The sequence below is a fragment of the Macaca mulatta genome, chromosome 2 (genome assembly GCF_049350105.2).
Source record: "Macaca mulatta isolate MMU2019108-1 chromosome 2, T2T-MMU8v2.0, whole genome shotgun sequence".
Taxonomy (NCBI): domain Eukaryota; kingdom Metazoa; phylum Chordata; class Mammalia; order Primates; family Cercopithecidae; genus Macaca; species Macaca mulatta.
Window position 1 is genome coordinate 143,425,340 of NC_133407.1, and position 26,726 is coordinate 143,452,065.

The following is a 26,726-nucleotide window of genomic DNA, read 5'->3' on the forward strand; positions in this document are numbered from 1 at the left end:
GGTGTTGTGAGTTTATCTTAATACAGGTTCCATGTGCTGTGTGATCACTCAGCTCTCCCGCCATTTTCCTCATATTAAACAGCACTGAAACCTTCACACCTTTTTGGAATACACAGCATGAATACAGTATTTATAAAGTCCTCTCTGTGCTTTTCTTATTAGCCAGCAACCATGAAGATTCCACCATTTGTCATTCATTTGCCTCTAAACCCAATGTAGATGCAGACCCAGTAATTGACTGGCAGTGCTCAGTTATGGAGTACTCTGCCATTGGATCTAGGATATGCTTATTAATATTTAATATAGTCAAGCATGGTGGTGCATACCTACAGACCCAACTGCTCAGCATGCTAAGGCAGGAGGATGGTTTGAGCATAGGAGTTTGAATTTCGCCTGGGCAACATAGCGAGACCTCATCTCTAAAAATAAAATTACATAAACTAATAAGAGAAACACATCCTCTTGCAGTTCTCACACCACAGATGAAGCCCAGCAGAACACCCTATGTAGATGTTGAGAATCTGGTTCTGATGCTAGTCTTGTCACTTTGGGAGGGGAGGGACTTTGGCTTAAAATTTGACTTATCTTTTATGATGACATCTTACTTGTCTCCTCACCTCACAATATAGTTGAAGATGAAGCAAGGCGGTATTGTTAAAGGAGCTAATGAAAAGTGAAATTGCTTGTCTGGAGATCATAGTGCTAGAAATCTAACCAGGTTAGGGGCATCTGGGTCCAAGGTACGTGAGAGGAGGCATTTGTGATTCATCTGGTCTTTCCCCCTCCCTGTGCTCCTTTAGCGAGGAGAACACCCCACTGGACTTGGACGATCACGGCGGCAGAACCTTTCTCCGTGTCTTGCTCCACCTGACGATGCATGACTATCCACCCCTGGTGTCAGGGGCCCTGCAGCTCCTCTTCCGACACTTCAGCCAGAGGCAGGAGGTGCTCCAGGCCTTCAAACAGGTAGCTCAGGTCACCCACGTGTGTGTTGTCTGTCCAAGAAGCTGTTGTGTGCACCTAATGGATTGCATTCATTAAGGTTCAACTGCTGGTTACCAGCCAAGATGTGGACAACTACAAACAGATCAAACAAGACTTGGATCAACTGAGGTCCATCGTGGAAAAGTCAGAGCTTTGGGTGTACAAAGGGCAGGGCCCCGATGAAACCATGGATGGTGCATCTGGCGAAAATGGACATAAGAAAACGGAGGTGAGTGAAACACAGGTTAGGCTGCCAAAGTAGGTGGATGGGCTTCTCAAAACTAGCAAGCATCCTCCTCTGGTTTTAGGTATAAATGTGATAGAATGGGATTTATTTTCAAGAGATCTGCTTGTTAAGTCGCTAAGATCACAGCTGTTGGCCTAGGAAATAAGCTATGAATCAGAGTTTAGCTATGTCTCCTGTGCAGCCTCAGACTGTGTAGAAGAGACTTTGACGTTGAGTGAATTAGCACCAGGTTTCCCTTACAGACCCACTTGGGAATTGACCTGTTCTCTAGCCGTGGCCCAGCCCACTATCCCCTCCCAAGGAAACCCATAGCAAGTAGGTAGATGAGTGGGGCATAAACCCAGCATGACTATTGGAAAACAGTGCAGAACTCCCTTTCTTTCATAAAGATTGATGCTAGCTGTAACAAACTGACAGTAGCCCATGAGTCGTACAGATCACACTTGTGTTCACTTTGGTTCCTAGGAGGGAAATAACAAGTCACAAAAGCATGAAAGCACCAGCAGCTACAACTACAGAGTGGTCAAAGAGGTAAGCTCCTCCCCCACCACCGTATTTCCCTTCTTTATGAATTCTCTAAGGGGCTTTCATTTGTGATAGTCAAGTTGAAGGTACACACATTTGAGCTTTTTTCTTCGTGTGGTTTAACAGGGAGAAAGTAGAGCTCAGAGGTTAAGCTCATGGATTTCGGCATCAGATCTGGGCTCCACACCCAGCTGTGTTCTTCTTCTTATTTGTGTCCTCAGCTTCCTCACTGTTTATAGGTGCTACCTTTTATAGGCACCACATATTTCTGAAGCTTTACAATTGAAGGAAGGACTAATTGAGAAAACTGTCAGGGGTCATCTAAGTGCCTGGCACACAGCATCCCCACTGAGAGCTGTAGTTCTTTGGAAACCTTTGCTTAAGCTGGTTCAAAGTTGGGAGGCTGGGAGCTTTGTGTGTTTTACCCCAGAGCAAACTCTTCCCAGGGTCTCAGCAATGATGCCAGGTCATTCCATTTTAAGTGATATCTCTGAAACTGTCCCACTTGTTGTTGAAGCCATTATCCCCTGCTTATTCTGGAAGACGTGCCCTTAGCCTTATGGATTTGGCTTGATGGAATTAACAGAAATGCCACATACTGAAGGAATTTCGTTGTAGGTTTTTAATGCATTATTCCCTTTGCCTACCTGCCCACCACCACCCCCTGCAATCTGTTTTCCAGCTGTAGTTCCTAGTTTTCTGAGACTGATTTCTTTCTTTCTACTAGATTTTGATTCGGCTCAGCAAACTCTGTGTTCAGGAGAGTGCCTCGGTGAGAAAGAGCAGGAAGCAGCAGCAGCGTCTGCTCCGGAACATGGGTGCACACGCCGTGGTGCTGGAGCTGCTGCAGATTCCCTATGAGAAGGTGAGTGGGGCCTCACGCTCAGCAGCTGCTCCCAGGATGGGGCGGATTCCTGGGTTTCCCCAAACCCTTCACATCTGGATATTGTTGGTGAAGAAATGCATCCAGTGTGACTATTGTGACTACAAAGCAATTTCAGATATTGATATGAAACAGAGCATCTGAAAAATAAAGTACAGTCACCCGTGAATAATCCTCATCCCCAGTTTTAAGATTCTGTAAAGAAAGAGAGTCCATTTATTCTCCATACTCCCAAGCCGCATTGGATACAGACATCTTGGTCTGTGTCAGAGCTTAGACCTCTGTCTACCCACGGGTTGGTGTGTTTCAATTTCATTTGCAATGTGACTCAAGCAATTTAAGTAACACCAGCTATTAAGTGCATGTGGGAACAGGGGATGTGCCCACTTTTGAGGTCCTCACTAAGATGCTGACATCTGCTTAAGTATTTGGATTTATCAGGTGATGCTTTGATGTAGGTCTTTTCTGTTGTTGGAAGTTGTACTTTGCCTCTAATTTTTCACATAAGTATTTGTCATTGATCTGTATTTGATTTACAGAGGCAGGAGCAGGCTGACAGTGCTTTGAGTGAATGTAGGCTGACAAGACGCTTATGAAGTCATTTGTTGAAGCCTACAAGACCCACTGGGGTATTTGTGTGGTGCCCACTTGACAGATGAAGAGACTGAGGCTTTGGGGGGTGTTTAGAGGTAATGGGCTCAGACTCAGGTCTCTTGAGTTGACTATTAACTGCTAGAGAGACTCATTTGCTAGAGAAGAGTCACCTGATGAAGGCTCATTTCTAGGTGCTTGCAGGGTGCCAGGCGCTATGCGGAGGCCTTTATACACATTATTAGCTCTTGCCATCCTCAAGACACATGGATGAGATGAGTGGTGCTATCTTCAGCCCCATTTTCGATGAGAAAGCTGCAGCTGGAGAGGTTCAGTAACTTGCATGGATGGCACAGCTATGTACAGTGAAGCTGACTCCACTTCACTGTGGAGCTGGGACCTGCTGCCTTCCCTGTGCCTGTCGCTTTCCACCCTAGGAAATTTCTTGCAAAAGGAACTTCCTCCTCAGTCATGGGGACCATATGAATTGGGCAGGTCAGGCCTTTCAATAGCTACGAATACAGTCCAAGCGTAATCCCTGTCATAGGTATAATAACATAGCTAATTTGCAGTTGATACAGGTGTGCATATCATCCAAACTTTGCCTATCATTTAGACCAGAACCAACAAGCTGATCTACCTCCTCTTGTGTAAGGAATGCGAGGGGATCATTTACTGACCATAGTGTTGTCTCATAATATCATCAGTTTCCCTAATGAGAGTCATGCCTTCATAGAGCGGGATTAATCTACAGGTAACCAGATGTGGTTGGAATTGGTGACTCAAAGGCAGAATATCGTGTGTGTGTGTGTGTGTGTATATGTGTGTGTGCACATGCACGCTTTTATTTACTTTTGGATGGGCACGGACTTCCAAAGAATGGTGGAGGAATCCTCCACAGGTAACCTCTTGTGACTTGATGTCTTTGGGGCTTGCTTACCTTGGAAAAATCCACTTCACACCACAAAGGTTCTTCACTTAGCTTGTGCACAGCAGATTCCTTTTATACAGGAGGACTGGAGGCATGTGGAACTGTTTAAGGTTACTGCTGTCAACCAGCAGTGGCTGTCTATCCCAAGCCCTCTGATTTCTTAGAGCTAGAAGGTTCACCACTCCTCCTGTTAATAAGGGAAAAATGTAATCCCCATTATGTTGTCCTGGGACTTGCTATTAATGTCCTTTTAAATTTTCCTCTGTTTTGGTTTGATTATCAAAGCTGGGAGCTCACCTTTCTCCCTTAGCTCTGTTTTATCACAGAATTATTTTTCTAGACCAGGGGTTAGCAAACTATAGGCATGGGCCAAATCTAATCCACCACCTGTTTTGAACAGCATGTCAGCTAAGAATGGTTATTACATTTTAAAATAGTCACATAGGTACCTATATAATGTCCTTGATATTCCCTCTGTACCCACAAAGCCCAAAGTATGTGCTGCCTTGCCCTTTAAGAAGAAGTTTGCTGACCTCAGTCTAGCCCGGAACCAGTAGCTAACATTTACAGAGTAATCACTGTCTAAGCACTTCATGTGACTTTTCTCATTTAATCTTCATAGCAATCGTATGAAGTGTGCACTTTTGTTATCTCCTTTTCATGGATGAGTAAACAGCGACACTGAGAGGCTAAGAAATGTGCTCCAGGTCATACAGCCAGGAAGTTGGAGATCTGGGATAAGAGGAACGTAGTCAGGTTTGGGGACCTGCATTCCTACCTGCTATCCTCTCTTGCCTCTGAAATGAGGTGATGGCTCTGAAGACTTAGGAAGACTATTGTGGGCTGTAAAAATATGAAGGATGATTTCCATTTTAGAAATTCTTGTTCTGTTTTTACTTTCTTAAATGTTTGCTTGTTTAGAATTGGACACAATGGTCATGGGTTTTATAGAATTGGCTTATTATAGAATATTTAACTCTACAAATACTGAGTTTATGCTATTAATGTATGAATCAGATAATCCAACCTGTGAAATGCCAGGGAGGGTATTATCCCCATTTTGCAGATGGGGAAACTAAGTCTGAGGTTAAAAATTGTACTTGATAAAGGAGTTATGGCAGGCACAGTTGTTCTAATGTATAATCTAAGGAGATTTCCAGTTCGCCATGTAAGCTGATAGCAAAAGTTAATGTCTAATAGGTTGGACAACTTAAAAAGGTGAACCCAAGAGGGAAAATGACTACTCAGCATCAGTGAGGAAGTCAGCCCCTGTTCTGTTGTCAGTCCCTGTTTTTGTTTATTTTTAAAATTTTTATTATTTTTATTTTTTATTAGAGATGGGGGTCTCACTATGTTGGCCAGGCTGTTCTCAAACTCCTGCCCTCTAGTGATCCATCCAAAGGGGTAGGATTACAGGTATGAGCCACTGTGCCCAGCCACTCCCTGTCTTTAGAAGTAGGGGGTTCAGAAGTTTCAGTCCTTGCTGGATGATGGACTTGTGGATGCCTTCTATTAGCCTTCACTCTGCAGTGCTCCCTCCCACCCAAATAAGATCTTCACTTTCATCATTGAGCATAGACAAGTTTTTGGCTTCTTTTCAGGGTCAGCAGTGCAGCCCCTCAATATTTACCCACAACAGGCCCCCAGCAAACACCTTCTGACTCCCACGTTAGCAGGAGGTGTTGGGTATAGGAGAAGCTGGTCTCCTGGCCCAGCAATCAGTGCTTTCATCTCTCTCCTCCCACACAGGCCGAAGATACCAAGATGCAAGAGATAATGAGGCTGGCTCATGAATTTTTGCAGAATTTCTGTGCAGGCAACCAGCAGAATCAAGCTTTGCTACATAAACACATAAACCTGTTTCTCAACCCAGGGGTAAGACTTGAGGCCAGTCTGCAAATCTGTAGAGGGAGGAGGGCAGGGAAGAGGGAGGAGGAACAGCTTGTTCTTTGGCTATTGTGGCTTCTGGGGCTTGTTATAATGCAACATTCATTCCAAAGGGGAACATTTTCATAATTTATCAGGAGGACATAAATACTCATCTTTTGGGGATGGAATGGCAGGAGTTGGGGAGGGGAAAAGGAGGAAGGTGAGATGGATAAAGTAAGATACATATCTTTATTTTCCTAGTCAAGTCCTTCATCGTATCAAACTTCAGCAATACAGAGGGGCTGAATCTCTCTCCTGCCACATCTTCCTGAGGTCATGCATAAAGTTTTCTGTGGCTATATATACGTATATAGTATCTCCATACAAACATATCTATAATACATCTTAGTTTGTTAAATATATTTCTGAAAGTATATTAAATGTATTATAGGTTTTGTAAAGAAAAATGATGCGCTCTACACATTGTCTTGTGTTCTGCTTTTCTCACTTAACACATTATGGCTGCCTTTGCAAATCAGAGAGAGAGAAATTTTTCTCATTCTTTTGATGGCTAAATGACATTCCATAGAATGGCTGTAACTTTTAAAAAACCATTCTTATATTAATGGACAGTTAGGCAATGGCTGATTTTTAGCTTTGTAAACAGTACTGCAAAGGACATCTTTGTGCATGCGCACACTCACTCAGTAGTACTGCTAACACTTTCCAGGAAAAGGAGTGCTGAATTGTAGGATAATATAGGTTGAGTATCCCAGATCTGAAAATCTGAAATCTGAAATGCTCCAAAATTCAAAGCTTTTGAGTGCCAGTGTGATGCGCAAAGGAAATACTCATTGGAGCATTTCAGATTTTAGATGTTTGGATTTGGGATGCTCAACCAGGAGACTATAATGCAAATATTCCCAAATCCAAAATGTGAAACCCTTGTGCTCCCAAGCATTTTGGATAAGAGATACTCAACCTGTGTTCCCTTGGTGTCATGTTAAAAGAAAGAAAAGTCAAAAGATAAAAGGATTAAATCCTCTACCTCACCCCAAACGTAAAACTCAATAACTGTGGGTAAAAAGTGAAAAATAAACCTTCTAGAAGGTAATATGCATGGCTGTGTGGTAAGCAAAATTTTCTTACAAGGTATGCAAAGAACACTAATTATTTTTGAAAATTGATAAATTGGACTTCTTTTAAGAACTTCTGTTTGTCCACTGACACCATTAAGAGCATCCAAAGGCAAGGCAGAGAGTAAGAGACATTTGCAATGCACGTTCTCAACAAAGAATTCATATCCAGAATATACATAACACACTCAAAAAAGTCACTAAGGAAAAGGTTGACCTTTTAAAAATAGGCCAGGTGTAGTGGCTCATGCCTATAATCCTAGCACTTTGGGAGGCCAAGGCAGGCAGATCACTTGAGGTCAGGAGTTTGAGACCAACCTGGCCAACATGGTGAAACCTTGTCTCTATTAAAAATACAAAAATTAGCTGGGTATGATGGTGAGCACCTGTAATTCCAGCTACTTGGAGGCTGAGGCAGGAAAATAGCTTGAACTCAGGAGGTGGAGGTTGCAGTGAGCCAAGATTGCACCACTGCACTCCAGCCTGGGTGACAGAGCAAGACTCTATCTCAAATAAATAAATAAATAAGAATGTAAAGGCAAAAAACTGGAACAGACACCCTGTTGGAGAGGATATCCAAATGGCCAATAAATGTGACAAAGTGTTCAACATGATTAGACATTAGAGAAATGCAAATTATGTTTAGCCACAGTAAGCTGTGACTAAAATTTAAAAGACTGACAATACTAAGTGTTGACAAGGATAGGAACAGCTGGAATGTAGAATGCAAGTTGTTAACATCTTTTGAAAGCTGTCAGTATCTTCTAAAGCCAAACATACTCATACTTTGTGACCCAGCAATTCTGTTCTTGGACCCAACAGAAGTATGAATTTAAGTACACCAGAAGGCATCTGTAAGAATGTCCACAGCAACTCTAGTATTTATAATACTAGTAATGTTTCTATTAAAACTGGATCCTACTCCAAATATCCTTCAACCATAGAATAAAGATATTGTCATATATTCATGCAATGGAACTTATATATCAGTGAAAAAGAGTGCAAGAGGTTTAAGAACAGGCAAAACTAATCTAGTTATACAAGTCAAAATAGTAGTTAAATTGTGAGATAAGGCATAAAGGAGACCTGTTTTGTTTCTTGATCTGGGTGCTCAAGGTCCCTTTGTAATCTGTTCAACTGAATGCTAATGAGTTGTGTATTTTTCTGTATGTTTATTTGTATGTCAGTGAAAAAAGCTTACTAAAAAGGTAGTGCAGAAGCAAGAATGAGAGAAATCTATCTTCATGGGTTTAAATGCTTCCCTTGTGTGTGTTTTCAGTGGACTCTTCTTTTTCTCACTTTTTAATCTGTTCTATCAGCTTTTTGACCTGTCCCTGTGCTCTTTTCCTCACTCTTGTGTCAGATCCTGGAGGCAGTAACCATGCAGCACATCTTCATGAACAATTTCCAGCTTTGCAGTGAGATCAACGAGAGAGTCGTTCAGCACTTCGTTCACTGCATAGAGACTCACGGTCGGAACGTCCAGTATATAAAGTTCTTACAGACAATTGTCAAGGCAGAAGGGAAATTTATTAAAAAATGCCAAGACATGGTTATGGCTGAGGTGATTGTTATATATTCTATATACCTCCATCTGGTGTTCTGTTGAAATTTTACAATTATTTAATCTTATCTGTATGAACTTGCACCCTCTTCAGGAGCCATACAGAAGGACAGAAAGTAATTGTGTGTGCATATGTGTGTGTCATCCCTTGTGTGAGCTTAAGTTGTAGATATAGGCAAGAATCTGATCTGATATTTCATAGCAACCAGTTTGCTCTAAGGAAGGATGGCTTGGATTTTTCTGACAGGGGACAGAAAGAGGAATAAGGAACTGAATTATAGAGAATGGAGATAAAATGTAGTGAGGACCCAATGAGCCAGAACAACTTCCATTCTTGTGGATTATGAATTTTTTAAAATTTTTCACATAATTAATTAGATTGAAAAAATTTTGCCTGATGCTTCTTGAGAAGCAGTTGGTCTATGCAATCAAGGAAAAGTCTTACTTGGTTTATTATGGATTCACTTTAATTTACAATCTTGTCTATGTATATGGTTCCATTGGCAGGGAGGGTAGTGTGATTAAGAGTTGGGGCCAGCATGGTGGCTCATGCCTGTAATCCCAGCTCTTTGGGAGGCTGAGGCAGGAGGATCACTTGAGACCAGGAGTACGAGACCAGCCTGGGCAACATAGTAAGACCTTTGTTTCTACAAAACATTTTAAAAATTAGCTGAGTGTAGTGGCATGTGCCTATAGTCCCAGTTACAGAGGAAGATCCCTTGAGCCCAGGAGTTTGAGGTTGCAGTGAGCTATGATGGCACCCACTATACTCCAGCCTGGGCAAAAGAATGAGACATTGTCTCTTAGAAAAAAAAAAAAAAGAGAGAGTCGGCTCAACCTGGGATACAAATGTCGCCTGAACCCTTTCACCGAAGGGTGCCATGAGATATGTTACTTGACCTCTCAACTCCTCAGTGAACTTTTCTATAAAATGAAGATACAGCAGATTTCACTTTAAAGAGTTGATATGCGGAGTAAATGAGATAACGATGATATTAATGCCTAACACTTTTTGGAAGCCTGCCATAGTCTAGGCACCATCCTAAGCAATTTGTCTATAATAATTTATTTAATATACATAGTACTGTGAGTTAGCTATTGTATTTGTCCCGGTTTCACAGATGAAGAAACTGAGATACAGTGAGGTTAGGAAGTTCATCTAAAGAGTTTATCTTGGTATCTGGCATCTAATAATTAGAGCTCATAAAGGTTAGTCATTAGTAAGTATTGACCGTGTTTATTTTGACTTCTGTGCCAGCCCTCTCAGTTTTTTTGTACTTCATGTACTGCTGATGAAATTGATTTATTCTTTTTTTTTTTTTTTTTTTTTTTTTTGAGACGGAGTCTTGCTCTGTCGCCCAGGCTGGAGTGCAGTGGCGCGATCTCGGCTCACTGCAAGCTCCGCCTCCTGGGTTTACGCCATTCTCCTGCCTCAGCCTCCCGAGTAGCTGGGACTACAGGCGCCCGCCACCTCACCCGGCTAGTTTTCTGTGTTTTTAGTAGAGATGGGGTTTCACCATGTTAGCCAGGATGGTCTCGATCTCCTGACCTTGTGATCCACCAGCCTCGGCCTCCCAAAGTGCTGGGATTACAGGCTTGAGCCACCGCCCCAGCCTGATTTATTCTTAAATAGATTTGCAAGAAGCCACATCTTAGGGGACAAGTTATAAACAGGAATGTCTCAACTTTTTGAAGAGTAAGTGTGGAGAGGAAGGCATATCTTAATTAAAAGTAATTTGTGATTGAAGAGATAAGATGGCAGATTAAAGAATTTTAAAGGGGATACATTGTAAAGCATAAAAATAAGATGGAGGCAGGGCACACTGGCTCATACCTATAATCCCAGCACTTTGGGAGGCCGAGGCGGGTGAATCACGTGAGGTTGAGAGTTCGAGACCAGCCTAGCCAATATGGAGAAACCCCGTCTCTACTGAAAATACAAAATTAGCCAGACGTGGTGGTGCATCCCTGTAATCCCAGCTACTCAGGAGGCTGAAGCAGGAGAATTGCTTGAACCAACCCGAGAGGCACAGGTTGCAGTGAGCCGAGATCACGCCATTGCACTCTAGCCTGGGCAACAAGAGTGAAACTCCATCTCGAAAAAAAAAATAATAATAAGATGGAAACATTTAAAAACAAATATCATAGCCTAATTGGTAGTTTTGGAAATACAAGTGCAAGCTTGCAATCTCTATTTCCACTTGATACATTAATGCTGGTATGCAGACTTTCTCTCCCCCTAATAGCTTTTTAGGGCCTGTGTGGTATTTCTGTATCTGTGGACTAAAATTATGATGCCGAAGATTTCTAGTTGTTCAGTTATATAAATGAATGAAGTCAAAATAGGTAAGACTGATTTGGGAAGATAAATGCTAACAGAACCTCTCTCTTTCTCTGTGGATAGAATTTTTTCATGCTGCCCCACCCCTGCAAGCTTGTAATCTAAACCCACCCTGTTCTTTATGTAGCTGGTCAATTCAGGAGAGGATGTCCTCGTGTTCTACAACGACAGAGCCTCTTTCCAGACTCTGATCCAGATGATGCGGTCAGAGCGGGATCGGATGGATGAGAACAGCCCTCTCATGTACCACATCCACTTGGTCGAGCTTCTGGCTGTGTGCACGGAGGGTAAGAACGTCTACACAGAGATCAAGTGCAACTCCCTGCTCCCGCTGGATGACATCGTTCGCGTGGTGACCCATGAGGACTGCATCCCTGAGGTGAGCGAGCCCAGCCTGGCTGTGCCCTTCTCGTCCCTATGTGGTGCCTGCTGTCGTGGCTCACTGGGAGACATAGTGGTGGCTGGCCTGGGGGAGCCCTGACGGTTCTGAAAGCTGCAGCTCATTTTGTAGTGGGATTTCGGTTCCCTAAAACATGTTCTCGAGCATTGATTTTACATGAAAGGAACACGGGAGAAGTTAGTCATTCCTTCTGTATCTTTAAGAAGAGTGAAGAAAAAAGCTTCAGCTCTGTGGATCTAATTTAGCCTGTTGAGCAAAGGGGATGTGACCTGAATGAACTTCTCAAAAATGTGAAGAAAAGTAGGTTGAGATCCAGATCGTATGATTGTAAGACTTAGTAAGTTAATTCTTTAAAACAAAAACCCTTACTACAGAAATAATGGCCGTTATAAAAAATTTAGGAACTACAGACAATCAATTAAAAAATAATAATAATGAATCCCTAAGTTTTGAAGTTAATCCTTCCAGGCTTCCTTTTTTCCTACTCATAGATTATATTGATTAATAATGAAATGGATTGTAAAGTATATATTTTATGATTTATGAAGTGTATATTTTATGATATATAAAGTATATTGTAAAGTATATATTGTATGTTTTGCATACAATGTTATGTTATGTGTAATGTTAGTTTGTAGTACACATTTATATTACATTAAATATATATGACATATATATATTGCTTTTAGGTTTTTTTGAAAAGCTAGTAACAGTCATGTGTTGCTTAGTGGTGGGGATATGTTTTGAGAAATGCATTCTTAGTTGATTTCCTCATTGTGCAAACATCGAACAGCGCACTTACGCAAACCTAGATGGCACAGCCTGCTACACACCCCGGCTCTATGGTCCGGCCTCTTGCTGCCAGGCTACAAACATGCACAACATGTGACTGTCTCAGTACTGAAGGCAATTATAACACAATTGTATTTGTGTATCTAAACATTGAAAAGTTCCAGTAAAAATTGGGTGTTATAATCTTATGGGTCCCTGTTGTGTATGAGACCCATCATTGACCAAAATGTCATTATTCAGTACCTGACCATACTCTTTGAAAAGTTCAAAAATCAAAGACTGTAAAGGGGTAAACCATGAAGTCTTATAATCTGTTTTCCCACCCACCGTACAGAAAATAATTTATTATGTTCTTGTGTATTTTTCTAGAATTTTGCACATAAACACATACATTATATATACTTTACTCCCCCCTGCCGTTTTTTTAAATTCAAAAGATGATACTTTAGGTACACAATTCTGTACCTTAACACTGTAACTTCTTTTCATATCAGTTCATAAAGAGATGCCAGATTGTTTTTACAGTTGCATAAAATTCCATTGTAAGGATGTACCATCATGGCCCTTTGTAAGTGTTTAACTAATTTATGATATAATGAGATAGTAATGAATAATCGCTGTAATAAGAAAGCAATGAGATTGCATTTTTTTCACAGTCTTGGCCACAGTATATTATCAAACTTTTGGATTCTCATATATCTGGCAGGTGAAAATGGTCATTTCAACATAGTTTTAATTTACATTTCTCTTGTTACGGATAAAGAAGGTAGAGTTATAACTAGCATTAGGGATGAGAGAAGCATAGTGTTATAACAAGCATTAGTTTGTTTTTTACCCTTTTTTGTTTGAAATACAACAGAAATGCAAAAAAAGTACATAAATCTCAATTGTATACTAAAGAACAATAGAACGATTATAAAGAGAACAGCTTTGTAATTGCCAGCCAGGTCAAGAAATATGCAAAAACCTCCCCCATTCCCCTTTCCTGTCCTCACCTCCCCCAAGGGCTGTCTCCTGAGGATAACCACAAGCTGACTTTTATGTAATCCTGCAGTTGCTTTTCTGTATACATCCCTCAACAATATAGTTTAGTTTTGTGAGGTTTTGGACTTCTTCTGTGTATCATTCCATGCCTTTTTAAGTTCAACTCTGTGTTGTTAAGGTTGATCCACCCTGACATGTAGCTGTGTCCATTTCCTTTGCTTTGAAGCATTCCTTTCTTTTTTTTTTTTTTTTTTTTTTTTTTTTGAGACAGAGTCTCGCTTAGTTGCCCAGGCTGGAGTGCAGTGGCGCGATCTCGGCTCACTGCAAGCTCCGCCTCCCGGCTTCACGCCATTCTCCTGCCTCAGCCTCCCGAGTAGCTGGGACTACAGGCGCCCGCCGCCTCGCCCGGCTAATTTTTTGCATTTTTAGTAGAGATGGGGTTTCACAGTGTTAGCCAGGATGGTCTCGATCTCCTGACCTTGTGATCCGCCCGCCTCGGCCTCCCAAAGTGCTGGGATTACAGGCGTGAGCCACCGCGCCCGGCCTGAAGCATTCCTTTCTATCATGGCACCATGATAGGATTTTCCATTCTTCTACCGATGCTCGTTTTAGTTGTTTCCAGCTTTTGGCTGTTAGGATCATGCATACATCCTGGCCCACACGTGTACTCTTCTGTCCAGGGTGTGTGGATAGTCAGAAGTGGAAGTGCTGGATCATAGGCGGTGCATTTCTTCAATTTGATGTAACACAGTCCAGTTATTTTCAGCATAGTTGCTCCAGTTACCATTCCTCCTCCTAACCCTGCTAACATTTGCTATCATCAGATCCTTTATTATTTTTTTTTCAATTTGGTGGTTGTATAATAGTATTGCATACTAGCTTAATTTTTAGAAGCTTCATGGAGATATTTGCAGATATGATTCACTTGTTTAAAGTGTGCAACTGAGTGGTTTTTAATATATTCACAGAGTTGTGCAATCACCGTCACAATATAGTTACAGAATATTTTCATCATCCCAAAAAGAAACCCCATGCCCATTAGCAGTCACTTCCCATTTCCTGCCAACCCCCCAATCCTAGGCAACTGCTCATCTTTCTGAATATATGGATTTGCCTATTTGAGACATTTCATGGAATCCTGCAACATGTGGTCTTTTAGGACTGGATTTTTTCACCTACATGATTTTTCTCAAGGCTCACGCAAGTCGTAGCATGTATCAGCACTTCATTCCTTTATGTTGCGGAGTAATTTTCTATTCTGTACGTACATCACATTTTGTGTGTCCATCAGTCAGTTGATGGGGATTTGGATTGTTTCCACTTTTTGACTATTATGAATAATGCTGCTATGCACACTTGTGTACAGGATTTTGTATAGACACATGTTTTCATTAACCATAGTGATTTTAATGTCTATGTCCTTGATTCCTAATTGAAGTTGAGCCTCTTGCCGTGTGTGTGTGTGTGTGTGTGTGTGTGTGTGTGTTTGATGTTTGATATTCCTTTAAGAAATATCTGATCCAGTTTTTTTGCCTCCCTTTTCTCTGGGGATGTCTGTCTTATAAGCACAGATCTAGGGGCATTCTTCATTGGAACATGCCTTGCATGTATCTTCTCCCAACTTGTGCCCATTTAACTCTCCAGTGGTGCCTTTTTATAAATGGAAATTCTTAATTTCAGGTAATCAAACTTGTCCCTCTTCTATGGTCAGAGGTTTTACCTCATTCTTTCCCTTGAGGTCATGAACATATTCTCTTCCAAAAGCTTTATGGTTTTGGATTTTATAATTGAGAATTTCAAATGTCAGAAAATCATAGAAGTAAGACTTGGCAGTGGGGAATGGGATGCCCATTTTGATCTGTCCTTCTTGCTGTGAAGTTGAAGCAGCTAATCACGTTCCATACACACCAAGATGGTTTTTCAGAAAAGCTTCTTTCTATCTTGCAGGTTAAAATTGCATACATTAACTTCCTGAATCACTGCTATGTGGACACAGAGGTGGAAATGAAGGAGATTTACACCAGCAATCACATGTGGAAATTGTTTGAGAATTTCCTTGTAGACATCTGCAGGGTAAGGCTTTTGGAACTAAGGAGGCAGAGTTGGAGAGTGAGAGGGGGTGTGTGTGTGTGTGTGTGTGTGTGTGTGTGTGTATGTGTATGTGTGTGTAACATCTTCATGCCCACATGAAGAAAACAGCTGCATCATTTCTACTCTAATTCATGGCATGAAGAGGCACTTGTGACTCTTTTCTCATGTCTCATTTCTTCCTTTTTTTTTTTCCCTTTGAGATGGAGTCTTGCTCGGTCACCTAGGATGGAGTGCAGTGGCACAATCTCAGTTCACTGCAACATCTGCCTCCTGGGCTCAAGCAATTCTCCTGCCTCAGCCTCCCAAGTAGCTGGGATTACAAGCACCTGCCACCATGCCTGGCTAATTTTTGTGTTTTTAGTAGAAACAGGGTTTTACCATGTTGGCCAGGCTGGTTTCAAACTCCTGACCTCAAATGATCTGCCCACCTCAGCCTCCCAAAGTGCTGGGATTACAAGCGTGAGCCACCACACCTGGCCATTCTTCCTACCTTTTGCTCTTAGCCACGAATGGATGTTATTTATCAAGCTTCAGGAAAGAGAGGTTATTTCTGGTTTTCGTGTCACCCCTGTGGATTGGTTGGTGAATGATAACCTGGACATATTAAAATTCAATTTATAAGGATTTATCTTCCTTGGTAATATGTCTGTGCTTGAAGGGCACTTCCCTGAGCTTGAGCATTTGTCTCCTGCAATCTGGTCTTGAGGATTCTGCAAAACTCTTCACCTTCCATTTATTGCTTTCCTGGCTCAGCCTCAAGAGTGGCCTTCAAGATACTTGATTTGGTTTTGCATTGAGCTTAATATTCATGCTAAAGCCACAAGACTGCCACATAGCAAAGCATACCACAGATTGAATATGAGTTTTGTGATGGTGGATTTGGGGGAGTGGGGTAGATTAAAAGATTATTTAGAAGATAATTGTCAGATACATCCCAATTTCAGAAACATTGTGATGTTAAGGTGCATTATAGAATCCTAGAATGTGGTATTTTCTGCTTGACTGTATGATTGCTAGTATGAGACAAGGAGCCTGTAAGAACTTATTTTCCTTCTGGATGAGAACCCTATTTAGTAATATTTGGTCAGGTGTTGGTTTCACAGACATGTTTTTTAAAAAATCTCAAACTCCTCCTAGTTTTTTAATCCCATTAGCCTAGGGATTTTGGCTTGGAATGGCAGGCCTGCTTTATTTCTTTAAACCAGTGCTCTGAAATTTTCTGTAAAGGACCAGATAGTAAATATGTTCAGCTTTGTGGGCCATTCATCTCTTTCATGACTACTCAGTTCTTCCCTTCTAGCGTGAAAGTAGTCATGGCAAGCAGGTTTGGCTGTGTTCCAATAAAACTTTATAAAGATAATTACTGGCCCTTATTTTGCTGATCCTTTCATTAAATTACTTAGAAATGCTGTAAAATCAGTTCTTAATTTCATTCTTTGAATATGTTCTCAGACTGTCTAGTTTTAAGGTCAGAACGTGAGAGTCTCTTAAGAACACTTGATTTTTATGTCCTTCATTCTTTTCAGTATAAGCAATTTTATATCTTAAATTATAAAACTTGATTTTTTAAAAAATGTGCTAACCGTCTCCATGGCAAATCTTATTCTAGGCGGCAGACTTAAGTAGAGTATGGGTGAAACTGAAGGTGTCTCCTCACCCCAAAACATGTATAGTCAGCTATTCTGAAATATGGCTTGCTATTTTGAACAATGTTGTGTATTGGTAAGATTTTAATTGAATGGAAGATTGTTGTAGGATTGGAGCATGGTTAGGCCAGGCGTGGTGGCTCACACCTGTAATCCCAGTACTATGGGAGGCCTAGGTGGGCAGATCCCTTGAGTCCAGGAGTTCGAGACTAGCCTGGCCAACGTGGTGAAACCCTATGTCTACTAAAAAAAACCACAAAAATTAGCTGGGCATGGTGGCGGGCACCTCTAATCCCAGCTACTTGGGAGGCTGAGGCACGAGAATCGCTTGAACCTGGGAAATGAAGGCTGCAGTGACCCAAGATCATGCCACTGTACTCCATCCTGGGTGACAGAGTGAGACTCTGTCTCAAAAAAAATAAAATAAAATAAAAAAGGATTGGAGACGGTCAGGTCCATAGGACCTCAGTAACGTGTTTGACTGTCTTGATTATTTGGATAAGGAAACCATGGTCTAGACCAGAGGAATGGATTACTCGGGAGAGCAGTTTTCTTTTACGGGAAATTTAAGACACCTGTAGTGACTGTGCTTCTTACTGCCCTTCAGGGTTTTGGATTTTCCAGACACACGTAGGAAGTTGCAAGTGGTGGCCTTGTTGGTCTCATACCCATTTTAATGTTTGTGATTTTGCTTCATGTTGTCTGAGCTGATCTGCTTTTCTTTTTTTCATGATTTATATTTTATTATTGTGATTCCTTAAGGGGAGAAATATTGGCCAGCAGGCCTTTACCTTTCATTTGTTAAAAGTAACCCACAGGAGGGAGTCGCAGATTTCTTAACGTTTGATGTAGGTTTTGGTGTCATGCTTAACATACCCACTTGTCTTCCAGGCCTGTAACAACACTAGTGACAGGAAACATGCAGACTCCATTTTGGAGAAGTACGTCACCGAAATCGTCATGAGTATTGTTACTACTTTCTTCAGCTCTCCCTTCTCAGACCAGAGTACTACTTTGCAGGTAATAAATACCAATGTCAAGCAGAATGCTCATGATACACCTTTGGCAGTTGGGCAAGATGTGAATTTGGGGGTGAGCAACTGTAAATGAACTGGTCTGCAAAGCATTAATAAAAGATACATTTCTCTTGGTGGAAGGTAGCTTTGATGGGATTTCTTGGCTAAAGAAGTACCTGGGGATATTTTCTTATACTGGATGGTTCTGTTAATTGTTGATTTTAAAATCAACAATCTCCTTAAAATCTTTTCTGCGCTTTTTTTTTTTATTTTGGTCCTTCAGTCTTCTCCTTCCCTGCCCTCCAATTCTAGAGATAACGTTTATAAAACATCTAGCACGGTGCCTGACACAGAGTAGGTGCTTAATAAATGGTAGCCTGTGCTATTTCTGTTAGACTATAAGCTACATGAGGACAAAGTTATGCCTTATGTGCATGATCATCTCATATACTAGTCTATCCCTTGTACCTGGCATTGTGACTGGCAACAAGTTGCTAATTTATTGAACAAATGAATAAATGAGACTCAGGAGAGTGGTAGAGATCAGAGATAAACATGTACTGGTTGAAGCCTTAGCCAGGAAAATGAAGTGGTAAACGAAAAGGGACCTGGAGAGGACACAAATAATGGATGATGGGATGTGAAAGAGGCAGAGGAAGGTCAGGAGTTTTCATGCAGGCAGGGTGCAATTTGGGAGTCTGTGGAACCTCAGGAATGAAGAAAGGGGAGGATTTTAGGAAAAAAGCAGATGATGAGCCATCATGTCCTTTTGTTCTTCCAAGAGGTTGAGTGAGCTGATGTCACCTGTATTAGTCCATTTTCACACTGCTGATAAAGACATACCCAAGACTAGGCAATTTACAAAAGAAAGAGGTTTAGTGGACTCACAGTTCCATGTGGCTGGGGAGGCCTCACAGTCGTGGTAGACGGTGAAGGGTATGTCCCACATGGCAGCAGACTAGAGAAGAGAACTTGTGCAGGGAAACTCCGCTTTATAAAACCATCAGATCTTGCAAGACTCATTCACTATCACAAGAACAGCATGGGAAAGACCCACCCCATGATTCAGTTACCTGCCACCAGGTCCCTCCCACAACATGTGGAAATTGTAGGAGCTACAATTCAAGATGAAATTTGGGTAGGGACACAGTCAAACCATATCCCACCTGATTGCCCGTTGCATTTGGATAGTTAGTAGGCAGCTACTCTTACCCATTTAATCATCTTTTGTACACCGAGGTGTCAAATAGGAGCAGAGCAGGTGTTCCAGGAATAGGGTTCAGTGGAGTTATTTTAGTCTAGGGATACTTCTTTCTTTGAGCTGGGTTACTGGGTTCCCATCCCAAATTCAGCACTTACTGGCTAATGGGGCAGGTAATAATGCCACTGCTTACTTCACAGGGTGATGGTGAAGGCTAAATGAGATGTGTATAAAGTGCTTAGCACAGAGCTTGGCATGTAGGAAGTGCTTGGGGTAAACGACCATTCTCATTGGGCCCTTTGAGTTAGCTTCAGAGCTAACGAGCAGCCACAAAACTCGGACTAAATTCTAGGTTCCCCCGGCCAGTTTGCCAGGCTCCCTCTGCTCCTGTCCTCTATTAGGAACACAGCTTACTATCTCAGGTGGCTGCAGGGAGTAGGACAGAAAGAAGGCAATGAGATTCTGGCTCCCAGGTGAACTTCATGGAAAGAACATGGAGGTTTGCCATCAGAGAGACCCTTGCAGTTCACTTCCTGCTTTGCCATCACTTCTCTTTTCTTTTGGATAATTTCTTTTATTTTTGCTGGGTCTTTGTTTTTCATGTGTGACGGGAAGGTAATTCCAAGTCACCGAATTGTTCACTGAGGCCTGAACGAGATCGTACGTGAAATGTCTGACACATAGTTTGCCCTTAATAAATGAAAGTTATCTGAACCATGTTTATCAGGGAGGTTCTGAATTTTTAATTAATCTGTTTTATTTTCTTATAATAGACTTCCTTTTTCCCCTGACACTTTGTTTTCTTTCATCTCAGAGATCTCTTTTGGGGTTTTCAATACTTTTTTCTTTACTATATTAACTTCCACTGTTTTTAGAGGGGCTATGCAAGTTGTCTCCTCTCAAATGAAAGACCAGTTGAATAGTGCAGCATACGCGGCTATCTATCTTTGCCTTGCTGGTCCAAAGCTACCCTTTGAATGGAGACCAAAACTATAATTTTTTCATGTACTCAGAAAGTCAGTGTCAAATTGATTCAGTGGATGTTTGAGTACTCTTACTTTAAAATGAGTACAAATTTATACCTTTGTGGAAAGGAATAAATCTTCTCATGTAACTTCTGAATACTCATCATAATAAATGAATATTTATAAAGAGTAACCATCTGAATTCTCTTTATGTCGTTGAAGACCTTACCAGAAATGAAGAAGTAGCATTCTAGGTGAGATTCACTTATCAGTTTGTTTTTGCTGATTTAAAATATGGGTTCTACTCAATAGATATAATGTCTGGAAGGAACTTTGGGGTCCATCTGCCTCAATCCACTTATTTTATACATTGGATGAAACTGGAGCTCAGAGAGGTGAAGTAATTTTGCTTAAAGTCATGCAGCTGCTTGGTAACTGGATAAGAATACCAGTCTTTGAATTGTGGATCCATTGCTCCTTCTTGTGCTCAAACTTAGTTAAAATAGCATCAAGTTAATGCATTGCCCTAAAATGCTTCTGAATTGCTCTCCCTTGGCTAGGTAACTTCTGGAATTTAGCTCTTATCCAGGCATCTCCTCTCACACTTGCCTCAGGGTCCATTAACAACAATGTCTATCTCGGGTCTGGGGTCTCGTGGTTCAAGACAATGTCTATCTCTGATCGGATCATCAGTAGTCTATAAATAAGTCTGTTATTCACATTGCCTCTTTCGGCTTCTTGCAGACTCGCCAGCCTGTCTTTGTGCAACTGCTGCAAGGAGTGTTCAGAGTTTACCACTGCAACTGGTTAATGCCAAGCCAAAAAGCCTCCGTGGAGAGCTGTATTCGGGTGCTGTCTGATGTAGGTAAGATACCAAGTCAGTTTGGATATATGTGATGAAAATGAATTGTCTGACAGTGGTAAGGCTGCCATTTATTGAGCACTCATTACAACTCTTCTAAAGTTACACAGACAGGAAGTTTCAGAGTCAGACCTGGAACCAAGGTCTTCTTGATTGCTGGGCTTCTTTTTTTTATCTACCAAGCCAGCATTTCCCAAAGGAAGAGCCAGTGAGTCCTAAGTCAGATAGGCCTCGAAGAATAAGCTTCCGTGGTTGTTAGGCAATTCTTGGCAAGTCACAATACACACAGCTTATTCAAGGCCCTGGGAAGTCCCTCATTCAAGAAACTAATTTGTTTAATCCAGCAAATGTACTTGACCATATGGAAACTTTTTCCTGGAAAGCACCTGTCACATCCTAAGGAACACCCTTTCTCAGAAATGGTGCACTGCTCCCTTCTTCCCCTTGAGGAGAAATGATTCTCCATTTCCTCTGTGACTCCCCTCCTGTACCACCTCTCATAGGCAGCCTTTGAAAGGAAGTTGGGAAAATTTCTTTTTCCTTCATCCTGACTTTATCGGATTCCATGACTTGACCCATTCCCCACCCCCTATTAATGCTGTGCAAAGAGGTAAGCTTCTTGCCTGAAGTTAAGAAGAGAGTCCTCCAGGCAGGTAACAAGAAGAGCAAAACAGGTGTAGTTCTTAGTACTATTTAGTGGCTGTCCAGCAAGTGTCAATTGTGTAGGTAAGATATCAAGTCAGTTTGGATATACCTTGGGAGATATGTATAATCTATATTAGGACCTGTTGCCTAATTTCAGTAGTCTCTGGCCCAGTTCTTTTACTCTCATATGGTGGGTGTTGATGTCTTTTTATTATTGGTGTGGCAGTATTTTGCAGTCATAAATTAGGTTTTGGAAAATATATACATGACAGGTTCATTGGGTTATATCTTAGAAACAGGGCCCTGCAAGGGAATTCCCAGATAATCCTATACTTTTTCCATACACGATTATCTATCATAAAGAATGTACTTGGTGAACTAACGTGGAAGTAGAAAGCCAGATACCACACATTCTCACTTAAAAGTGGGAGCTAAATATTGGGTCCACATGGATGTAAAGATGGGGGAATACTAGAGGGGGAAAGGGGAAAAGGGCTGAAAAACTACCTGTTGGGTGCTGGGCGCGGTGGCTTACACCTGTAATCCCAGCACTTTGGGAGACTGAGACGGGCGGATCACCTGAGGTTGGGAGTTCAAGACCAGCCTGACCCACATGGCGAAACCCCGTCTCTACTAAAAATACAAAATTAGCCTGGCATGGTGGCGCATGCCTGTAATCCCAGTTACTCAGGAGGCTGAGGCAGGAGAATTGCTTGAACCTGGGAGGCAGAGGTTGTGGTGAGCTGAGATCACACCACCGGTGGCACTCCAGCCTGGGCAACAAGAGCACGGCTCTGTCTCAAAAAAACAAAACTACCTGTTGGGTACTCTGTGTTCTATCTGGGTGATGGGTTCGATCAGCATTAAGCAATACACCTTTGCAACAAACCTGCATGTGTACCCCCTGATTCTAAGATAAAAGTTGGGAAAAAAAAAAAAAAGATCTGCTTGTTGAGGCCAAAGGAAATGTGAGAGACAGTCCTTGTCAGAGGTTAGTTTTTGTTTAATATTTTAGCAAGTGGCTGACTTGACTAGCAGCTCAGTGCTCATTAGAGAGGGGAAATCTTTCCATTTGTCTTGGCGGTGATAAGAAAAAAGACAAGGAGGGTTGATGTCTATGAAATGGTAAGACATGAAAACAGCACTACCCAGAGTCCCCACTCTGTCTTTTGGGGATTGCTTCCTCATGACTGATACCACACCCAGAGTCCACTGTGTTAGTTGTTTAGCTTATGAGTATCCAAGGCGCAGAGTTTCTAGCTGTGATGAGTGTACCCTGTACATCCTGCTTTTTAATTTTTTATTATTTGTATTTTTCCAAATTTCCCACTTTCTGTATTAGACTGTTAGAAAGTTGTTGGCTGGCTTATAGTTTTTTTTTTCCCCTAAATTATGTGTGTGTGTGTGTGTTTTAAATGGGATTTAAGTAATTGCTTCTCAGATTCCTCTTTCAGGATGTTGGCGTTGTTTTTACAATTAGATACTAGAGTACTTTCTTTGCTTCTAGTGTTTTGAAGCATTGAAGACAGGAAATAGTTCTTTTTTGGACATTTTCCCGTATGGAAAAAAATGATTATTACTCTTAATTATCTTCCTTTTCAAAATCTTTTATTTTGGAATAATTTTAGGTTTATGGGACTGTAGCAAGGGTAATACAGAGAATTCCCACAGACCCCTCACTCTTTATCACCCATTGTCAGCATCTTATGTTAGCAGGGCACCTTTGTCAAGGCTAGGAAACTGACTCTGATACGGTGCTATTACCTCAACTCCACACTCAATTCAAATTTCACCACTTTTCCCACTGCTGTCCCTTGTCACACCCTTTTTCTGTTCCAGGATTTGGTCCAGGCACTACCTTGCATTTGGTTGTCATGTTTCCCCAGTCTCTTCGGGTCTGTGACCATTTCTCAGCCTTTCCTTATTTCTTATGACTTTGAGAGTCTTGACAAGTACTGGTCAGGAGTCCTATAGAGTATCTCCCATCATGGGTTTGACTGATGTTTGTCTCATGCTTAGACTGGAGTTCTCCTTTTTTAAGAGGAAGAGAGAAGCACCTATCCAGAAAAAGGAGTTTATGCCATTGTGAATGCTACCTTTAGGATTATGTTTGGGATAACCCAGCATTTTTGTAGATTGTTGAACAAACCTGAAAAATAGCAAATGATTCATTGGCCAAACGAGTTCCCTGCCTTGATTATTCTTAAAATACACAAACACCTCAGTGACCCTAAGAAGCCATTCATTGAGGAAACCCATTGAGCTTTAACGCTGACCTGCCCTAGCCTTATGACCTGAGAGTGTTTTAACATTCCTCAGAACTGCTGACCCCCAGAATTCACACTGGGAAACCCTGACCTAAAAGATGGTAAAGTTGACTTGAGCTCCTCAGTCTTTAAGCTCAATACTAGGCAAGCCGGCCCATTCTGGGTGTGAAAAACCTGCCCAATGGTGAATAGGGCATTACGTCCATCTGTAGGGTGTCCCCCATAAAAATTGTAGGCTCACGACTCATCTTTCTCCTGTACAGCCAAGAGCCGGGCTATTGCCATTCCCGTGGACCTGGACAGCCAAGTCAACAACCTCTTTCTCAAGTCCCACAACATTGTGCAGAAAACAGCCATGAACTGGCGGCTCTCGGCCCGCAATGCCGCACGCAGGGACTCTGTTCTGGCAGCTTCCAGAGACTACCGGAATATCATTGAGAGATTGCAGGTAATGCCTGGTGTTGAGAGAAATGATGCTTAGCCTGGCCTCAGGTGACTGCCACACACAGCAGTGTGTTCTTGGGCCAGAGAGCATCTAAACTGGGCCGTAGGAAGATGTCAGCGTGGTGAACCAATAGTCAAATGTTGTGTATGTAGGGCCAGGAGTGGGAAGTCACTTAGAAATAGAAAAGTTCCTGAAAAAGTGATGGTTTTTAAAGGTTACTCCTAGATTTGCAGATTTCTTGGTGAAAAATTGGGACTCTGCTCTTATTAGAAGGAAATATTGAAGTATTACAGAGGATGTTTAGAATAAGAGCATAAATGTTCCATTTTTTCCATCGCTCTGGGATTATTTAGCCTCTTGAATCAGCAGGTGAACAAGGGTGGTGATGCCTGAGAGAAGAATTTTACATCAGAATGAGGCAGATGAAAACAAAAGTATTACTTGCAGCTAGATTATAGACCTTTTTTCTTAGTATCTACCAAGACATCTGCTCTTCTTTTATTAAAGGGGAGAGTAGAGAGTATTAGATGTTAAACACTTAACGTTAACATCTTTTTTATACAAGCACCTCAGATGATGCTCTCACAGGTCATAGACCACAGTTTGAGAATCACAGATCCTTTGAATGAGCCCGCAAGCAGTGTTTAAAAGTGTAGTCTCAGGCTAGTGCCTGGGTTAAATTTAAATCCTGGCTCTGCCCCCTAGAAATGGTGTATTCTTGGGCAAGTTACTTGACTTCTCGGTCCTTCAGATTCCTAGTCTGTAAAACAGTGACACCTGCCTCATGGGGTTGGTGTGAGAATTAAAGAGAGTTGATAGTATGTCCCAGTTACCTGTATTTTGTGCAGCAAATCACAACACTTACTTTATTCTCTTTTGCTCTTCTGGAGGTTGACTCAGAAGGGCTCAGTGAGCTATTTCTTGCTTAGAGTTTTTCATGGGGTTGTAGTCAGATGGTGACTGTGGTTGGACTCATCTTGACACCTTGCTCACTCGCATGTTTGGCAGTTGCTGGTTGTCGGGTGGGACGTCAGCTGGAGTTGTTGACTGAAACATCTCCATGTAGCTTGGGCTTCCTCACACCATGGCAGCTAGGTCCCAAGATGAGTGTGTATGGAGAGAGACAAGTGAAAACTTTATTGTTGTTATGACCTAGCTTCAGAAGTCACATAACGTCAGTTTTACTGTACTCTGTTGGTCAAGGTGGTCTCAGAGGTTCACTCAAGTTCAGGGGGAGGGAATCTAGGCCATCATTCAGTGAGAGGGATGTCAGTGTCATATTGTAAGAAGAATGTGCAAGACAGGATATATTGTGGTATAGCCATCTTAGGAAAATACAGTGCACATAAAATACATAGAGCAGTGCCTGGCGTGTAGTGAGCACTCAGTTGAGGGCTGCTGTTATTATTACTCTTATTACTGTTGTTTACTACTGACTGTAACAGTTACTGAGTCTCTGTATGGTTACACAACCTACTTGAAGACAGATGAATTCATTAAATCATTCATCAGCTCCATGCTAGGCTCTGGGAATACAATGGTCACCAAAACCAGAAATGATGTTATTTGTCTCATAGTATTTCAAGTATTGGAAAGGAAAAAGAGACATTAATTTTAAATATAAAATGGTGAGAGGGACAAGTGGGAAGTGCAGAGAAGTGAGGAGCGCTTGAAAGATTCTGATGAGGAAACTAATTTTGTTTGAGGTTAGGAATGAGGGTCAAGGAAGACCTTGCTGAGGAAGGTAACGTTTGAACCAAGATGAGAAGGAACAGTAGGACCTAAAGAATAAAAGGGAGGGAAACAGCATGTATAAAGACCATTATACAGAAAAGAAGATGAAAATAAAAATATTACTCAATTCCAGCTAGATTTTCCCTTTTTTTCTTAGCATCTACCAAGAGATCTGCTCTCCCTTTGTTAAAAGGGAGAGTAGTGAGTATTAGATGGGTGTTAAACACTTAAACATGCATCTTAACTTGACCTATGAAGCCCTGCTCTTATGAGCAAAGGAAGGTTAGTGTGGCTGGAGCCAGGAAGCTGGGGAGGCTGGCGGGACTTCTCGGGTCAAGTTAAGAATTTCAGCCTTTATCATAACACTGCCAGTTCTTAAATAACAAAGAGAACCAGTTCTTGATTCCTGATTGAGTGCTTCCTGATCCCACTATGCTTTTAGAAAGGGGGAGGGATGTTGTAGACTCCTAACTCCATGAGCACACAGTATTTTCTCACCTGCTCAAATGAAATAAACTATCTGCAATCAAACATGCTGGTTTCTTGTGCTCTTCTTAGATTTATTATGCATATTCTTGGGAAATTAAATGAAACACATAGGTGGGCA

General features: G+C 41.6%; 1 protein-coding gene across 1 annotated transcript in view; it reads left to right on the forward strand.

Annotated features, from left to right (window-relative positions):
* ITPR1 (inositol 1,4,5-trisphosphate receptor type 1) overlaps positions 1-26,726 on the forward strand; it is a 355,422-nt gene that overhangs the window by 185,966 nt on the left and 142,730 nt on the right. The window contains exons 27-37 of the mRNA XM_077993346.1: positions 805-966; positions 1,043-1,213; positions 1,697-1,762; positions 2,484-2,621; positions 5,911-6,036; positions 8,530-8,730; positions 11,199-11,450; positions 15,195-15,320; positions 17,876-18,004; positions 20,911-21,031; positions 24,204-24,388. Coding sequence (XP_077849472.1) covers positions 805-966; positions 1,043-1,213; positions 1,697-1,762; positions 2,484-2,621; positions 5,911-6,036; positions 8,530-8,730; positions 11,199-11,450; positions 15,195-15,320; positions 17,876-18,004; positions 20,911-21,031; positions 24,204-24,388 — 1,677 coding nt within the window. The remainder of the gene's footprint in view (positions 1-804; positions 967-1,042; positions 1,214-1,696; positions 1,763-2,483; positions 2,622-5,910; positions 6,037-8,529; positions 8,731-11,198; positions 11,451-15,194; positions 15,321-17,875; positions 18,005-20,910; positions 21,032-24,203; positions 24,389-26,726) is intronic.